This window comes from Sylvia atricapilla, chromosome 1, assembly GCF_009819655.1.
Source record: "Sylvia atricapilla isolate bSylAtr1 chromosome 1, bSylAtr1.pri, whole genome shotgun sequence".
Lineage (NCBI taxonomy): Eukaryota > Metazoa > Chordata > Aves > Passeriformes > Sylviidae > Sylvia > Sylvia atricapilla.
Window position 1 is genome coordinate 43133464 of NC_089140.1, and position 16761 is coordinate 43150224.

At 36.8% G+C, this 16761-nt stretch overlaps 1 protein-coding gene across 1 annotated transcript in view; it reads left to right on the forward strand.

Moving 5' to 3' along the window:
- Positions 1-2921: 2921 nt before the first annotated feature.
- NEK11 (NIMA related kinase 11) overlaps positions 2922-16761 on the forward strand; it is a 77915-nt gene continuing 64075 nt past the window's right edge. The window contains exons 1-2 of the mRNA XM_066320740.1: positions 2922-3091; positions 15754-15919. Coding sequence (XP_066176837.1) covers positions 2922-3091; positions 15754-15919 — 336 coding nt within the window. The remainder of the gene's footprint in view (positions 3092-15753; positions 15920-16761) is intronic.

A 16761-nucleotide genomic window follows, 5' to 3' on the forward strand; every position in this document is an offset into this window, starting at 1 on the left:
TTTTATTTATTTTTTCCATGAAGGAAAGAACAAGGACAGCATCTCTAAACATTTAAAGGAGAGGGCCACTGAAGTCATCGACAGGAAAAAAATCAAGTAGTAAATCTTGAAGATATTTAAAGCTAAATGTAAAGACTTTAGAATTTGTGCTGCAGGGTGGCAAATGTTAATGTAACACAATGGTTCTTAAGGAATAAAAAGAAAAGCTGATACAATTGGAAAATGGCCTCTTTTGGCAAAGAAGAGATTATCTTGGAAGCAGAAAATGTCAGTGTCTTAGCTGTTGCTAAAGAAACCTGAAGGTTAGTCTTTCTCACAGAAACTACAAAAGGTGGTTTGCACTTAGCATGTGTAGGTGAAACTATGAAACCCTAACCAGCAACTTTCCTTTAGTTTTCAATATAGAAAGGAAGATCTAACTCTAGGCAAGGAAGAAAATATTAAAAAATAGTGATCCAGACAATGTAATTCTATTAGTTTCATTGGCATCAGCAGGCTGCCTGGCTCTGGGATGGGACTTGGGAATGGTGGATGGGACAAAGGAAACTCCTTACCAAAGATCCTGGATAGGGTATATTGAGATTTTTTAGGAAAAGAGAGATAGAGACTTGATTGCTATCTATTAGATATCTTGATATCTTGATTGATATCTAGTTGTTCTGAACTCTTATGGAGTAGTTGATGCTGCTTGGGAAACACCTGCTCATTGGGAGATGGACACTGGTAGGAAAGGAACACAAGGAAGGTTGGGCTAAAGGTTTGAGTGAGGTAGGAGGGGATGTGGTTCATATACTTCTTGAAGAATCCATCAGTCTCATGGCTGAGTCAATCTTTAAGGTCTATTGGCTCTTAAGAGGCATTTCTTCCAGATGCAGTGCTCAGCAATCCACATCTTTTGTGCCATTAATGCCACAATGGCAATTGCTGGTCCCTGCCTTCTAACACTCTTCAGCAGTAGACACCTAAAGCATTTCACAGAGTTACATGATAATTATTACTATTATTATATAGGGAGGGAACTTGAAGCATAGAGGGTAAAAGGTGGGAGGCATTATTAGAAATAAAGCACAGAAATTCAACTCGGTGAGCTACTTGAGCATGGTTTTGTGGTCATACATTCCTAGGCCCAACTAAGTACGAAAATTTGAAGGTGAGCTGTGTAAAGTGACTTCAGAAAGAAAAACAATAGGTATAGATAGCTCAGCAGTTTTTCTAAGTTTCTTAAGGAATTTATGAAGGCATGCATAAAACAGCAATTAGGGGAATAGAACAGTAAATGAAAATCACATAAACTTTCTACAATTGGCAATATAATATTTTATGGAGTTCATCTTCCTGCTGTCCCCTCCTCTACGCCTCAACATGATCCATTTGGGCTCCTTCAGAAAGATTTGGAGTTGCAGAGAAATAATCTTCTAGCTGACATTCTTTCCTTAGCATTGGTGTTTCAAAATTTTTGTCAATGTTACTGAAAGAGAATAAAGAAACAGTATTAAGAGTGGTGTAATTAAAAAAAAAACATGCAGGATTTGTATTATTAAGATGTCTTTTAGTAACTGAAGTTTATCTGTGTTTCATAACGTGGCGACAGTGCAATGTCAGTCTTTTTGGTATGGTGTGGCAGCAGTTCAGCAGATGGGTATGAAAATAGGTCCTTGTGCCTACACACACACACACACACACACACACACACACACACACACACACACACACAGAGTTTGTTGTTGCAAGATACAAATCTGTAATCTTAATTTAGGCTCTGCATTCATTTGGAAGAGAGACCAGTGATTTGGAACCTAAAGTTGTACAGCTTTTAAAATTAGGCCATTTGTCTTTGCTCTTCCAAAACCACCACCTCAACAGTGAAAATCCTGTTTATGTGCTTGCCTTGGCCTTGAAATGATGTGGTGAACAAGGCCAGTGTGGGCCTGCTGCTCTGCAGTGCTGGTGGATGGTGACAACAGTAGCACTGATCCTGCAAGACCTTTACTTGCTCCAAAGGATCTTCCAGCAAAAGGATGCATGTAGCATTACATAAAGACAAAATAATGACAGCAATATTGTTTTATTATGTGCAGTGAAACACCTCTCCTTTTTCATTTGGAATGAGGAAGGTTGAGTAAACAATGTTACTCTAAACTCATGTTGAGCTATTGAAAACCATAGAAATGTTAGAGCTTGGCCTTTGCTGTCCTTAAGTTTGCAGAATTAGGACCTCAGTTAGACCAAAGCTAACTTGTTGGAAAGGTTGGAAAGGTGAGTCATGAAAGGACACAGGGAAGAAGAAATGAACTTTAGGTTGAGAGTCGGGTTTTATTGAAAGTCTTGCAGATTTTCTGTGAAACTATTTTGCAGAAAACAGTAGTCATGAGTCACAGTGAAGCTGTGAGGTCAGCACTGGAACAGATGGTAAAATTTGAAGGGTAAATGAAAGAGCAGAGAAAACAGAGATGGGAGAGAACTCACATTTTGGGTGGAGGTTATGCTTCAATATGTACAAAAATCTTGAAATAAATATCCTGAAATGCAGATATTTTTGGTGTCAGGTAATGTGGTGGGATAAAGACAAGTGGTGAGGAAGAGTGCCATATCTAGGGCAACTGTGCTATCAGTTCAGTGAATAAATTTAAAGTTGGTTTAGAGGAAGACTGACTATGTCATATCTATGTTATCTGGAGTTTGTTTATCAAGTCTGCTGCCCACAGTTTAGCAGCTAATGAGTCCACTTAATTTGTGTTTGCTGCAAGCTGGGTATTGTAAACACTGCCACAGAATTAAATGAGAGGTTTAATAAGAATAATACATTGACAAATCAATATTTTTCTGTTTCAAGTGATCTCTGTGAACATCCATGGAAGAATAAAAGGATTTGAAAGCTACATCCTTGAGAGAAATTAGTGTAGTTTTTGCTACAAAGAGAAATGCTGAGATTTCAAGAAACTGCTAAGCATGTCACTGTTCCCAGATTTAATTCTGCTTGCTCAGACGCTGTGATTGCAAGAAGATACACTATACAGAGGAAGCTTGGCAATGGAAGCTTTGGAAGTGTGTATTTGGTTAATGACAGAAAAGCAAAACGAGGAGAAGAATTGTAAGTAAACCCTTCACATGCTTTAAACAAAAACGTTAGGAACGTATTTCTTGCACTGTAGATATTTTCTTGGTATTTGTTTTTCATCTCTCAGTTTGGTGTTATGCTGCAACCTTAACTGTGTAACTTTAGTGAGGATGTAAGGTAGAAGCAGACTTTTTTTGATAACACTAAATTGGATGCCTTCAGGAATTGATTCTATATTACTGTAAAGACTCAGATTGTCGGAAGGGTCTCAAAAAAACCTGTACAGTACTGATGACCTAATTTTTATAACCAAGTTGTCTAAATGAAACCTGAGAAGGAAGAGTTACAGGAATTCCAGTAAACACCTTTTTATTTGCTGTAGAAGGTTTGGGGTTTTTTTTAATTGCCAGAAAATCTTGATTGTGTTTTAGCTTGCCTGAATTTCAGACAAGTCTCGTAAGTTTTACTGACAGACCCTTTGGGATTCTGAAGCCACAATGACAAAAAAACATTTTCAGTGTTGACATTCCTGTGGGTTTGATGTTGGGTTTGTGGCTGGACTTCCTGTTGTGTAGAACCGTGTTTATCTACCTTGATACTTCACCAAGTGCAATTTAAATATTTTTGTTTTATCCAAAAATATTTGTAAGGCTCTTTGTCTAAAGTCAGAAACATCTAATCAAGTTACTCCTCAGCCAAAAATACGTAATTCCTTTAAATAAGGGATCTATTTGTTCTTATTGATGGACACATTAATGAGCACTTACATGATTAAAGATCTTTTTTTGATTCATTTTTGCCTCATTTTTGCTACTTATGGCCACACATTATTGGCAATATTGGCTTTAATAAGCATGCAACCAAGACATAATTCTGTCAATTGTTTTCTTTCTACACCAGTTTACAGCTTCTGAAGCCCTTGCATTAGGATTAAGGTCCACTAAGCTCTTAGCTTTTTTCACATGGTTTAAGCAGTTTTGACTGTCCATACCCTTAGCTACATGTTTCTCAAATAAAAAAAAAGTTCTTTAATGAAATATTTCATTAATGCCAATAAAGAATATATTTCATTTTACTTTTATGTTAAGATAGTCTATCATGCACACGGGGTGACAGGAACTACCTGAGCTTCTAAGATGCTACAGAATTCAGCTGTTACTAAACTCATTCTTAGAATATTAACAGTATAGTGAAATCAGACATTTGCTGCTATAGCACAACCTGCCGAACCTCATAAGCAAGGAACATGCCTTAAGCTTTTAAGTGGTTACTTTCTTTTTCTTAGGATTCTGAGTGGCTGCCTTTACTGCCTTTACAGCATTTACTGCCTGCAGCATTTCATGCCTGCGTTTTGTTAGGGATGAGCCTGAGTGTGTTCTCTGCTATCTTCAGGACAGAGACTGAATATCAAATGACATATTTTTGGGTTTATTTTACATTTTTTTATCGGTCAGTTTTTGTGACCGCAGTACAATAGAAATACACCGGTATTTAACCAGCCCAAGTGCTCGAAGATGTGCAATGCTGTGTTTAAGGCTTCCATCACGAGGGGGTGCTCGTCTATCACAGTTCATTCCTTCCACGCCTCAACCGTGAATCGACGAGGCGATTCCCCCACAAATTTCTACACTTACATGCTAGTAGAGGACAAAAGTACTGTCCCAGCTGAGCATGAAAACACAGGTAGCATAATGATATGGTGTGTAGGATTTAGAAATACTGGTTTCTTAAGGTGGTAAAATATGCTAGAAGTCACATTCTCAATACTGCTTTCAGATAATCTCATATGGAACCGTACTGGTTGCTGCTTATGTTATATATATATTTGAATGAAAACGTATGTGGTTGAAAAGAAAGATCTTAATACCACTCTGAAGGCACTTTGACAGAAAAAAACCTGCAAACAACACAGCTGTGACCTCAGTAGAATTAGAATTCTTTTTTTATTTTTTCAGAGATGATCTGACAGAACGAGAGGACACAGTCTTAAGCTGCACCAAGGGAAATATAGGTTGGATATTAGGAAAAACTTTTTATTGAAAGAGTGATAAAGTACTGGAATGGTCTGCCCAGGGAGGTGGTGGAGTCACCATACCTGGACATGTTTAAAAAAAGACTGGATGTAGCATTTGGGGCCATGGTTTAGTTGAGGTGTTAGGGCATTTGTTGGGCTCAATGATCTTGAAGGTCTCTTCCAACCTTGTGATTCTGTGTCATTCTGTCTGATCTAGAACATGCTGAGACAAATGTTATGTACAATGTAAACTCAGCCAAAGATAATTTCGTGAGCACTGCTATAGTCTAAAGCACTATTAAAAAAAAGTAACTATAGGAATACAAATTCCCAAGAAAAGTTACATATTGATACAGAAGCTGTTTAGTGATATCTTTCTCAATTTTCCATCAGTGTGATGTCTATAGAATGAGTTAATGCAGAGACTAGCAGTGGTTATTGTGTTATTTCAAGTATGCCCAGCAAAACTGCTGCATGATTCTAGAAACAATTTTAGATTGTGCCTTGTATTTTGTTACCTCTCAAGGATCATACATGTAGTGAGTGAAGTGTTATGCACAGAGTTGCTCCAGCCAGGAAGGAGAGATTGTTGAAAATTTGGGGCATACCTCAAACTAACAGGTTTATTTCACATAAAACCTTCAGGGCTGCTCAGGCCAGCAGTGCCTGCCTTTCTAAGAAGTACATGCCAGCTTCATGCTTCTCTCCAGTTCTTTGTATGGATGGAATCAGGATTATTGACTTTCTCAGATCATACTAGATCAGTATGATGTGGTTGACTTACCTACTCTGTAAACTGTAAGGTTATGAAGTACCACAAGTACAGTAGCATATGGAGGTCCCTTACTATAAGTCCCTCTTAAGTATTGCATTGTACAACACATTCCTTGCCTGTTCCTTTAACTTCCTAACTGGGTGGGGGGGATTGTTTGTGTTTTTTTGTTTCTTTGGGGGTTGGAGGTTTTTTTTTAAATTTCTGGTGCAGGAACTTTTGATCCTGTTGTATGGTTCTCATTGAGTAGGACAGAGGGTTAAATATCTCAGATAGAAGTCCCTGCAATTTATTTGAAAGCAGCAAAGAGAACAAAAAGAATGCCCTCATAGAAAGGTCAGAACCTGGGATATTCTTCACTATGAATAAAGTTTCTCATGGACTAAACAATCTATACAGGAGAGAGATTATCAATTTCCCCCTTCTTTTGGAGTAAACTAGAATCAGAATTCATATCTTAGACCCTAAAGTCAGTTGAGCACAAGAGACAAAAAGCAAGCTTCTTAGTTCTAATTTTACACAGGATGTCTTAGTTTGTGGATTATTTGATATTTATTTGTTCCTGGACATTATGGACCTAGACCTACCCAAAGCAGATAATTTGGTTTGTTATAAAGAAGGTAGCAGGATTGTACCAGCATTTTTACAACTGAGTAATATTCCTGCAGTCACTTCTATGCTAGTCCTGCTGAATATCTTCTCAGTTGATGATAACAGGTAATTATGGTTAAAGACAAAGTCTTTTACAGCAGAGATAAGTTCAGCAGTAGTCTTGAAGGACAGTGCCATCACTTAGAGAAAATGAATGTCCTAATCAATTGTGCCAAGGGAAGCTCTGGGTTAAGTATCACTGATTCATAACCATGTATGGGCGCACAGCTGAAGTACGCAGTAGGCAATAGGGACTTCTAGTTCATAAATATTCACAAGGTATTTACGTGTCCCTGTGGTGGAAAGGACACGCTGACAAGTGCCAAACTCCCTGGACTGCTCCACTGTGGGGTAACTGTGGGGTGTCAGCTCAGCTTCTGCATCTGACTTGCATTATAGCTTTAATCCAGACTCATGCTAGGATTCCTTGGAAACTGTGCGCTTAGCTGAATAATTTATCATGTGACTTTCAATTATTTATGACTTCTTATAACAAATGGTATAAAATCTAAAGGTGGAAGAGATTTGTTCCTTATGAATATCCAAGTGACAGTCAGCAGATTGCTGTGTTGTCAAATCCTTGTGTTTGCTGCCTGTTTGTTTCTCTGAAGATATTCCAAGGGAATGGTCATTTGATGCTGAATTGATTAAAACTGAAAAAAATTACTCCCTGCCAGTTGTTGTGTGAATATTCATCTAATTACACTCCTTTCCTTTCTTCTTCTTCATTTAATAATAAAAACTAGGAATTAAAACTGGAAATTATTAGGGCATTTTAGATTTGTGAAAGAATATTCACAATCGCCTTGAAAACTGATCAAAGGTGCATTTGCTGTTGGACCTTCCTGATTGTGTCTTATTTTTAAATAAGCTTTTCTTAGTGAACCATCTTTTGCTTGGTTCAGTCACATGTACCTATGCTTTTTCATGTAAGGCTCAGCTACTGCTGACTGGGTATGGTCATGCTTGGCTCAAATAAAAGCATTGACCTTGTGGATTTAGCTCGAGCAGTTTGAGAAGTGAGGTTTCATGAGCTTTCCACTTGAGTGGCCAAGCATGACTTTCACCTTCTGTGAGCAATGTTACAGGAGTCAAGGCCTGGAGCTGTGTCCAAGCAATTTCCTTGCAGAGCCTCTGTAAGGGTGGCTGATGCTCTCAGGCTTTTGTTCAGAGTACACCTGCAATGGAGGTTGCCAGGGAGTGAAACTGTAAATGTTTTGCTTCAAGTTTAGCAGGCAGTCCCAGTTATGACCCCAATGCTTTCAGATCATTTCTAGTGCAGGCCAGTACGATCCTGATTCAAAGACAAGTTTGATAACCTCGGACTCACCCAAAGCAGATTTCACTGGAAACCACATGGGAAGGTGCTTTAGTCCCTACTTCCTGCATCCCTGTCAGTGCCCAGCTTTTCTTTCAGCACAGCATGGAGCACTAAGGCCCCTCCAGCTCAATGTAAGAAAATTTAGGCTCTAGGAGTGCTGCAGGGTAGCTTGGCATTGAGGCACAAGATGTAAGATTTCACCCTCCCCATGCTGATGTAATGGATTTGGCAATTTAAAGTCACAGCCACACTGCAGTCCTTTGCACAGGCAATTACTGTGTTAAATTTCCTAGTTTCCTCACAATCGAAAGCATTAACTCCAACATTCTGTGGCTTCTTTGGAAGCAAAAGATCCATACTAGGACATGTCAAGACCTTTTGTTCAGCTTGTGTAACACAAATGTCTGAAATCCTCCACAGTTCTGTCTGATACAACTTTTACATCTGCTCAGTCACCTTTATGAGCTTTGGTGGTATCATTATTGGTTTTTCTTTTTTGTTGTTTTGGTTCTTGTTCTTTTTTTTTTTTTTTAACTGCTCTCCTTTTAATACACCTTTTTTAAGCTAAGTAGCCTACTTTTTCGTTATTGGTGGGACTTGTCCATTTGACTGGGGAGGATTCTAACTAGATCTTTAACAATGTAAGTGGGAGGCAGCATGCATTAAAGAAAACACTACTTGGGTTCACAATAAATCTTGTCCCCCACAGAGCCAAGCTCCCAGGAGCTCGGTGCTGCAGCACTCATCACATTCTGGTCTGACATGCAGGCAGTGAGCAGTGCTGGTGGTTGAGTTCATGGTTTTGAGACTTGTTTACAAGTAACATTTTCAGCATTGGGTGGAGAGTTGTGCTTAAGGCATTACTGGTGAATTACCTTTCCTTGAGGTGCATGGCAGCAACAGAATTTAATGATTTTGTAACTGAGCAAACACCTTGAGATCGCTTCTGTCTCATTCACTTTCCTGAAACTAGTTCTCATGCATTTGTAAGCTTTAGTAAGGAAATGGGGAATGAATATGCCTGTCTACTGTATCCTCTTATGGACTACCCTTGTTGGCATGACCCTCTTAAGTCTGCATCGGGATGGTTTGACCTTCTTCCATGCAGAATGAGCCTCCAGTGTTTTGTTGCATTGAGTACATTGTATTGATAAAACTGCTGCAGTGAGTGGAAGAAATTCTGGATTTGCTGGACAGTCACTGCACTTTCCTCCCCCCTTTTTTTTTTTTTTTTTTCTGTTTTGTTTTGGTGCTTATATGACTTACAAGTAACTAATTCCTAGTTCATTGTATCCCTTACATCCACTGTGCGCCCTTCTGAAACATTTTAATGTTGCTGGGTAGTTGCTTAAGTTTTGAACTTCACGTGTTTCACTAATTGTTAAGATCAGAGAATCATACTCAAGAGGGCTTAAAAGTATGAAAAGATTTTTATTCAACAATGGATGTTATATGCAATTAATTTTCCCAGCATTTCTTGATTCCCTTTGCCTTTGATTGTGGACTATCTCATAACGTGCTTTTATAAAGCTATAAACCAAGCTTTTATCTTTTTCTACACTCCTCTCTCTTTTATTTTTTTCTCTTTTTTTTTTTTTTTAACTTTAGTTTTTTGGCAGTATAGATACTTGAATGCATATCAGAAATAAACATTGAAGGAGATGCCTGATGGAAAGAGATGTGTAGAGAGAGTGAATTTTCTCATTAGAGGTGCAGCAATTACAGTTTAAATTACTTTTGGGAATTAGTTCCACTGGAGGGACAATACTGTTGACATAAATATCCTTGCAACAGTGAAAGGAACATAATTCTGCTTACAAATATATTTAAATTCAGAAGAGAACCAATTAAATTTTGCATTAAGTGTTTTAGTTGAGTTTTTATGGAATGCATTCTTACAGCAATTTTTAGTATGTAATTTCCCTTCACAACTCAAACTGTTTGAATAACAGTATTCAAAATAGTCTGTTTTTCTGTGAACTGATGAATATAGATCATGATATGAAGGTCTTTCTTCAAAATTTCTAATTGCAACTAATTAAAAAATTCAAACTAATTCCTACAGAAGGAAAATTTTTTTTTGACAGATGCTCTAGCCCAAGGCTACTAGTTGAAGTGTTATAGTATGGCAATTGTGAGATGTTTAATCATATTAAAAAGCTTGAAGACAAAATGCTGCATTCAGTCTTGAGTTCTGTAATGGTGTTTCCTCTTGTTTGAAAGTGGATGTTAATTAGCAGAGAGCAATTATTGTAAAGTATATTGTCTGTGTAATGAAATCGCAGTGCTGGTTTAGAAGATTTGTTGTGTGATGAAAGTCTTCAAAGATGCAGAGAACAAAACAATTATTTAGTCCCTGTTGTATTTCTCAAAAAATCCCATTTACGTTAGGAACAGCATGGTGCTTAATTGCATTCTTAAGAAAGACTGGGCTGTAGGAAAAGGATTAAATGAACAGTAGAGGGGGATAATGCAACATGTAACCATAAAGTATTGCTAAATATAAGTACATTCACAGGTATTAGTCAGTATCTCATCACCATTTTTAGTAATTTTTCTGTTAATACACAAATTTCTTCTGTTCAGACACAGTCTATTAGTATTTGATTTAGAGCTGAAACATATGAATGCACTATAAATGTATTTACATTTTATTTTTCCACCTTTCTCTAGGAAAAAAGTTCTAGTTTCAAAAATATAGCTTTAGAGAAAAATACATCCTTTATTAATCAATGCCTACTTTTATTCTGCCACTTTTAATCAATGTAGATGACTACCCAAAGTATGCCAAAGAATTATCCCAGTGAATGCATTTGTATATCTAAATAAATAATTTCATTTAGTTACTTATTCAGTTCTGTGGAAGATAACACAATTGCCCTGCTTTGCTTTATTATTACTGATTTTTTCCAAAATTGGCACATATGGTTGACCAAAAATAATTTGAGTTATGCCCCTTTGTATAAATGACAGTTTGCTCAGTGCAGAAGAAAATTATATAAGCTGTATTCCTTCAGACTAAGTTCTTTCAGCAGTCTTCTCTTTCCAGAAAATATATTCTATATTTTGGGGGTATTAGTAAGGGACTGTTAATTTTCAAATAAGCATAAATTGTTTTCATCATGAGTTGGCCTGTTCAGTGTTAGTGCATATGTTAGAGCATTTGAAAATTTGGCATCTTGAAAAATATTTGTAAGTGGTATAATTGTGACTTGCTGATGGAAATGGAAAGTGAATCATCCATTTCACTTGCAAATTTAAGAAATCTCATTGCCATTCAAAGATACTAAAGCAAGGTTATAAATTAGTTAAAGTGCTTATTCAAAAAATGAAATTATATTTAATCCATTTGCAGATATTACAGTGCTCATATAGAGATTGAATTCATAGTGGTTAAGTCAAGGATTAGTTCTCAGTGTCTGTGAATGTTCATGAACTGTGTGAATAGGATGTTTTGGAGAACATAAAAAACTTGTTGCTGATGGCTGTTCTGGCATTACAAGGAAGTCAATTATGTCCAGGGGAATGACAAAAGAAGTGCAGCATTAGATTTAAGAAGCTATGCAGTGGTACTTGGTATTGAAAAGGGGTTATGGCTTGCTAATAAATCCACAGTGGGCATGGGAAGCCAAGATTCAATTTTAGAAGTTATGTAGTACTACTTGGGTCTGAAATGCTTTGGATAATGAGTAAGTATGCATATGTAAGGAGGCATATCACACAGCACTTGTTTGGTTTTCACTGGAAGTGTGGTAATCCTCTTGATTTTTCCATAGAAATCAAGTGCTCTTAATTTACTGTATTTCTTTCCTTAGCTAAAACCAAGAATTCTTCTAGGTAGGACTGATTTGTGTATTCTGCTTTATTATACTTCATGGTTTCACCAGCTTCCTCTTTCTCTAACAGATGGATGCATGTCTTTAAGTTACCTGACCATGCAGACATTTGTGTTCCAAATACGATGGATAAAATGTAAAGAATGCCTATTTGAATTTTTGTTGCTAAGCTGTCAACTATAGAAAAGAAGTAGTGATGGTGAGTGAGTTCACCCTGTCTGTAGGCACATGTTGCCTTTATTACCAAATTTCCCTGGCAGTTTTAATAGTGTGGAAACTTTATGCAAACTTCTGCATGAAGTTTGTCACCTCTTCTTCATTTTGGTCTCCATTTGCCTTCTGTGACTTCTCTGTTGGCCATTTGATAAGTAGAATAGAAGGCATCATTAATTAGAGAGGCACTCCTTTAATTTTGTTGTTTGTGACCAATTTCAGATCCAGTTACAGACCCAGTAAGATGTGATGTATTTTTACAGAATTGCACCTGGTCCTTGTACTGGAGAGTTAGCAGGGTGAAGTGGTAGTCGTGCAAAGGTCAGCATGGATAGAAATACACCACGCAGTTACGGGTTATGCTGCAATTCTCCATAGTGTCAACTCAAAACCTAAATGAAATTTTAATTAACTGCAGTTAACTGAAAAATTACCTGTGTAAAATGAAGTTTCTGTTAAATTAAAAGCTTCAACTCTTGATCATATATTCCTAGATCATAATTTTCCTGTTATTTTATCAGAGCTATTTATTCCCGACATTAAAAGAGTGATATTTCTTTTACTTCCTTGTCAGCAAGCAAATTTACCTAGGCAATAATTCCTATTGCAGTTTGCTCAATAAATGGGTGCATTTTGAGAAACACTGCCTTTTAAGAATTGCATCTGGTCCAATCAACCAAATTATATAACAATAAAGTATGTCACCTACGTAAACAAATACCAGATGGGTTGTAAAACATTCAATTTTAGATCTGTACAAATAGCCTGAAATAAACACTGCTGTGGTGTATTGTCAGTTACTAGTAAAGCTCAAAAAGGGATTCCCACTGTGTGACTGAATTCTGGCAGGTTCCACCTTCGTGTTTGTTTTTCTCTTGCTCTGTTTAGCCCCACTTGCTCCCCATTATTGCACTTTCAGGCCCAATGCTTGGCTGTTTTTCAAAGTGTGACAACACAAGCCAGCAAGGTTTTGCTAATGAAAATCAGGTGTTCCCAGGGAAGGGTTGTGGGTGTGTTGAGCCGTGGGCACTGCGGAGGATGGGACGTTGATTTCTGTATTTTGGAAAGTGGGAGTGGGCTCATCTCTCATGTTATTTTCCCACCCTGAAGAGATGGATGTTGTTACCTGTCCCAGACCCAGCTTCCTCTGGATAGATGTACATGATGACAGTTGAATTTTTTTACTATTCAGATATGAATGCTTTTACAAGACTCTTTCAATTGTGGTCAGTTCAAGAAAAAAAGTTTAAAGTGTGTTTCCATTATTGATTGAATTGTAAGGCTTTTTCCACAATAGTTAAAATACAGAAGCCGTTGTTCTGTATTTAAGATATCTGCTAGTGCTTCTGTAATAAAGTTTTCTGATTGTGTGTTCATTGACACTTTGTCTTATCTTTAGATACGTGGTCTAGTGGTGGAATTGGCAGTGTGAGGTTTGAGGTTGGACTTGATCTTAAAGGTCATTTCCAACCTAAACAATTCTATGATCTGCTTATGTGTTATATTCTACACTAAGCCAAATCTGTAATAATATTGAAATTTAAATTAGTATATGTCATTTAGCATTCTATCAGAAATGGTAGTTAAGTATTGTATTTGGAGGATATCCACATTTTTGTGGTTTTTCTTGGTTTTCTATATATGCCACCAAAATCTCTATTTTCTTTGTTCATGTGATAAATCTGAGAGTTCTTAATTCATGCAAACAGCTTTAGACCCTATAAATCCTGCTTAATACTTGAACCTAAGTGGCAGAAAATATAGGGGCCGATTTTTTGAAAAAACCTGACTTTCAGGTGGCTCTGTATACTCCAGATGGAGTCTTGGTAAAATCTGAACAAGAGAGTGTATTATTCCCAAAATCCAGAATGTAACACTCTTCAAACTGTTTGTTCAAAATACTTCAAACAGTTTACAAAAATAGTTAAGTAACACGATGCAGGCAGTTTTTCAGCAGACGATCTACAGGTACCATGTCTGACTTGTGAGCAGTGATGTCTCAGTCTTTATTATTACCCAACCATAAAATGCAGGTTGGCTCATAGAAACAGAAATGTATTGTGTCCTTCAAAATACAGAGCTAGATTTCATTGGTAGAGAGGAGATGCAGTCAGGATGGCTTAGCTAAGAAAGGTTTATTGTTTTCTTATGGTTACTAAGCTTTTATTTGTGGATCTATCATCCTATTTGACATCACCAGGGGTGCCAAATTTGAGTTATTTTAGGAGCTGTATAAAGCACAGAATGTGCCCATTTTAGTTGTCTGTTCAGGTAGAATTTACTTGTGTAAATGCTGAAATGGGGTAGGGTGACTTTAAGCACGCTTTAGGTGTTTCATGTATTAAAAAGTATAGTTAATTTATACGGATGAATTTCTGGCTGCAGACTTTTATTTTCTTTTTTTTTTTTTTTTTTTTTTTTTCTTCTAAAGTTAACAGAAAAGAGCTACTTCAGGTCTGGAGACCTCTGTTTTCTCTGTGGGGCTTTTGAGTGTCTGACATAATTTCTCTGTCAATACTTAATTAAGGCAGAGGGGTTTTTTGTACATATCTTAAATTTTTAAGTGTAATTACTGAAATATTATCAAAAGCTTTGCAGAAAGTATGAAGTCTAGTTAGGTTCTTTATATTTAATGCAGTAAAATCAAACCTCATCTACATATAGACACAATACACACATATACCAGAGGCATGCAGTTATGCCTAATCTCAGTTGCATCCAAACGTTTTCTTTCTAGAAGCAAATGCCTTCCAGCTGTGGGTATGAATTAGAATTATGTTGCAGAAAGCCAATATCTTATTTACACAAAGTGTATTTTCGTGATTTCTTCTTCTGGGAATTGATTTAAATAAGAAAAACACCTGTCATCTTGTCTGACAGCTGATGACAGCATTAAGATCACTGAGTGACTAAGATGATAAGCTATCTGTACACATCAACACATCAGGCTTTTATTGCTGTCTTGGGTATGCAAGAAACTTGTGTTAAGTGGTCTTTAACAAGGACTCATCCTGTTTGTCAGTTCTGTGACATGATTTTTATGAAGGAAGGGGTAATGACCCACGTCAACTGAAGATGAAGAGATGACAGTGGGTATTGCATGTCTGTGTTCCATGAAGCTTGTCTGCAGAGATGGGAACAGATCAAAGGGCATGTGTTTTTCATCACGGTTCCTGATGGGGATTAGGCAAGTTTATATGAAAATTCAAACATTGCTAGTCAGAAACGGATTGCTCAGACTTAGGAAAAATATTTCTCATAAAGAAAAACAGCTTCCCCCCCGCCCCTTAGATAGGGTGAATTATTGTAGTTTTATCACTATCATATTTAACTACTGTAACTTTACAACCATGCTCTATTGAATGGGGAAATTACTAAAAGCACTGTGGAAGCTTCCCTTCAGTCTGAAACTTGCCCTCCATGTATTCAAAAGTTTGAGGAAATCCACCATGGAGAGACTTGGGCAGAAGCTGCAAATGCAGTTTCTTGCTTCTCCTTATTTCATATATGAATCTTGACCATATGCTCTGAGTGGGTTTGAAATCACTTAGATTTGATTTTTTGTTTATGTTTGTTATTATGCAGTAATACATAGCACTGAAAACACGTTCTAAAGAAAACAGTACAGTAGGTAATTAGTGGGAGAAATATTTCAAAACAGTATTTTTAGTATGTTACTTAATTTATATGGTAACTAGCATATTTGTTTGATTTTTTAATGTATTCTCATTGTTTACCCGTATTTGCCTCATCATTTCATGTTGCCAATCGTTGGTCAATGTAACTATTTCGCATTTAAGGAAATTTTGAAGGTATTTTGAATGTTATATATCTTTATATTTTTCTAGTTTTATTAATAGAAGGATTTCTTTTTTTTTTTCCCTCTAGAAAGGTCCTAAAGGAAATCTCTGTTGGAAACCTAAAGCCTAATGAAACAGTTGAAGCAAATCTGGAAGCACAACTACTTTCCAAATTAGACCATCCATCCATTGTCAAATTTTATGCAAGCTTTGTGGAGCGAGATAGTTTCTGCATTATCACTGAGTATTGTGAGGTGAGACTGAAGAAATTTGAAAAAATGTGTGTATTAAAATAAGGTCTTCTTAGAAGCCATTTTACAAAATGTTTTAGTTTGAATTTTAGCCTTTATTTGCTGCTTGTGGCATCACCTGCTACTTGTTAGGTGTGTTCCTTTCAGACAAGGGATGTTACCTGCTCATGTGAGACTCATAGACAAATAAACCACAGAAGCAGAAATAGATAATTTTAAGTGCAAGTTCATTTGGTGTTACAAGTGCTACAGGAAAGACTTTAATGCAGACAACTGCCAGGTCTGTGGAAGAACTCAGGAATATTGTACCATTTGTCTGATGTGCTACTGATAGGTGAGAGAGGGTGAGATTGTGGGCATGGAGGCACGATATAAATGGGGAAGGGAAAACTCACTTGTGATTTGGAGATGATTACAAGAAGCTTAAGCCTGGTGACATGGATGATGAGTTGGCAGCAACATTTGCTTTATAAAATGAAAATCTGTGTGAGTCTAAGACCAGAGTAAAGTGGATACAACAAATATTAAAGCAGGATGTTTTACAGTATAGTTACCATGAATTTTTTGACTCTAGCATTTGGTTTAAGAACATATTACTGGAATCTGTTTTAAAGCTTCCAAATAAGATTTTAAGCCAGTTGTTTAGTAGTTTATATAAAACAAGTGCCTATTTTGTATTAAATATAGATGTGCACTTTCAAAAAAAATCTGTCATACATAAAGTGATCTTTTTATCAAACTGTGAATCAAACTCCTCAGTTGTGCTCTGCTAGACATGGTGAAATTCTTTGGAAGATAATCAACTTAGACTACTGGATTACCTGTATACAAATCAGATTTGACTT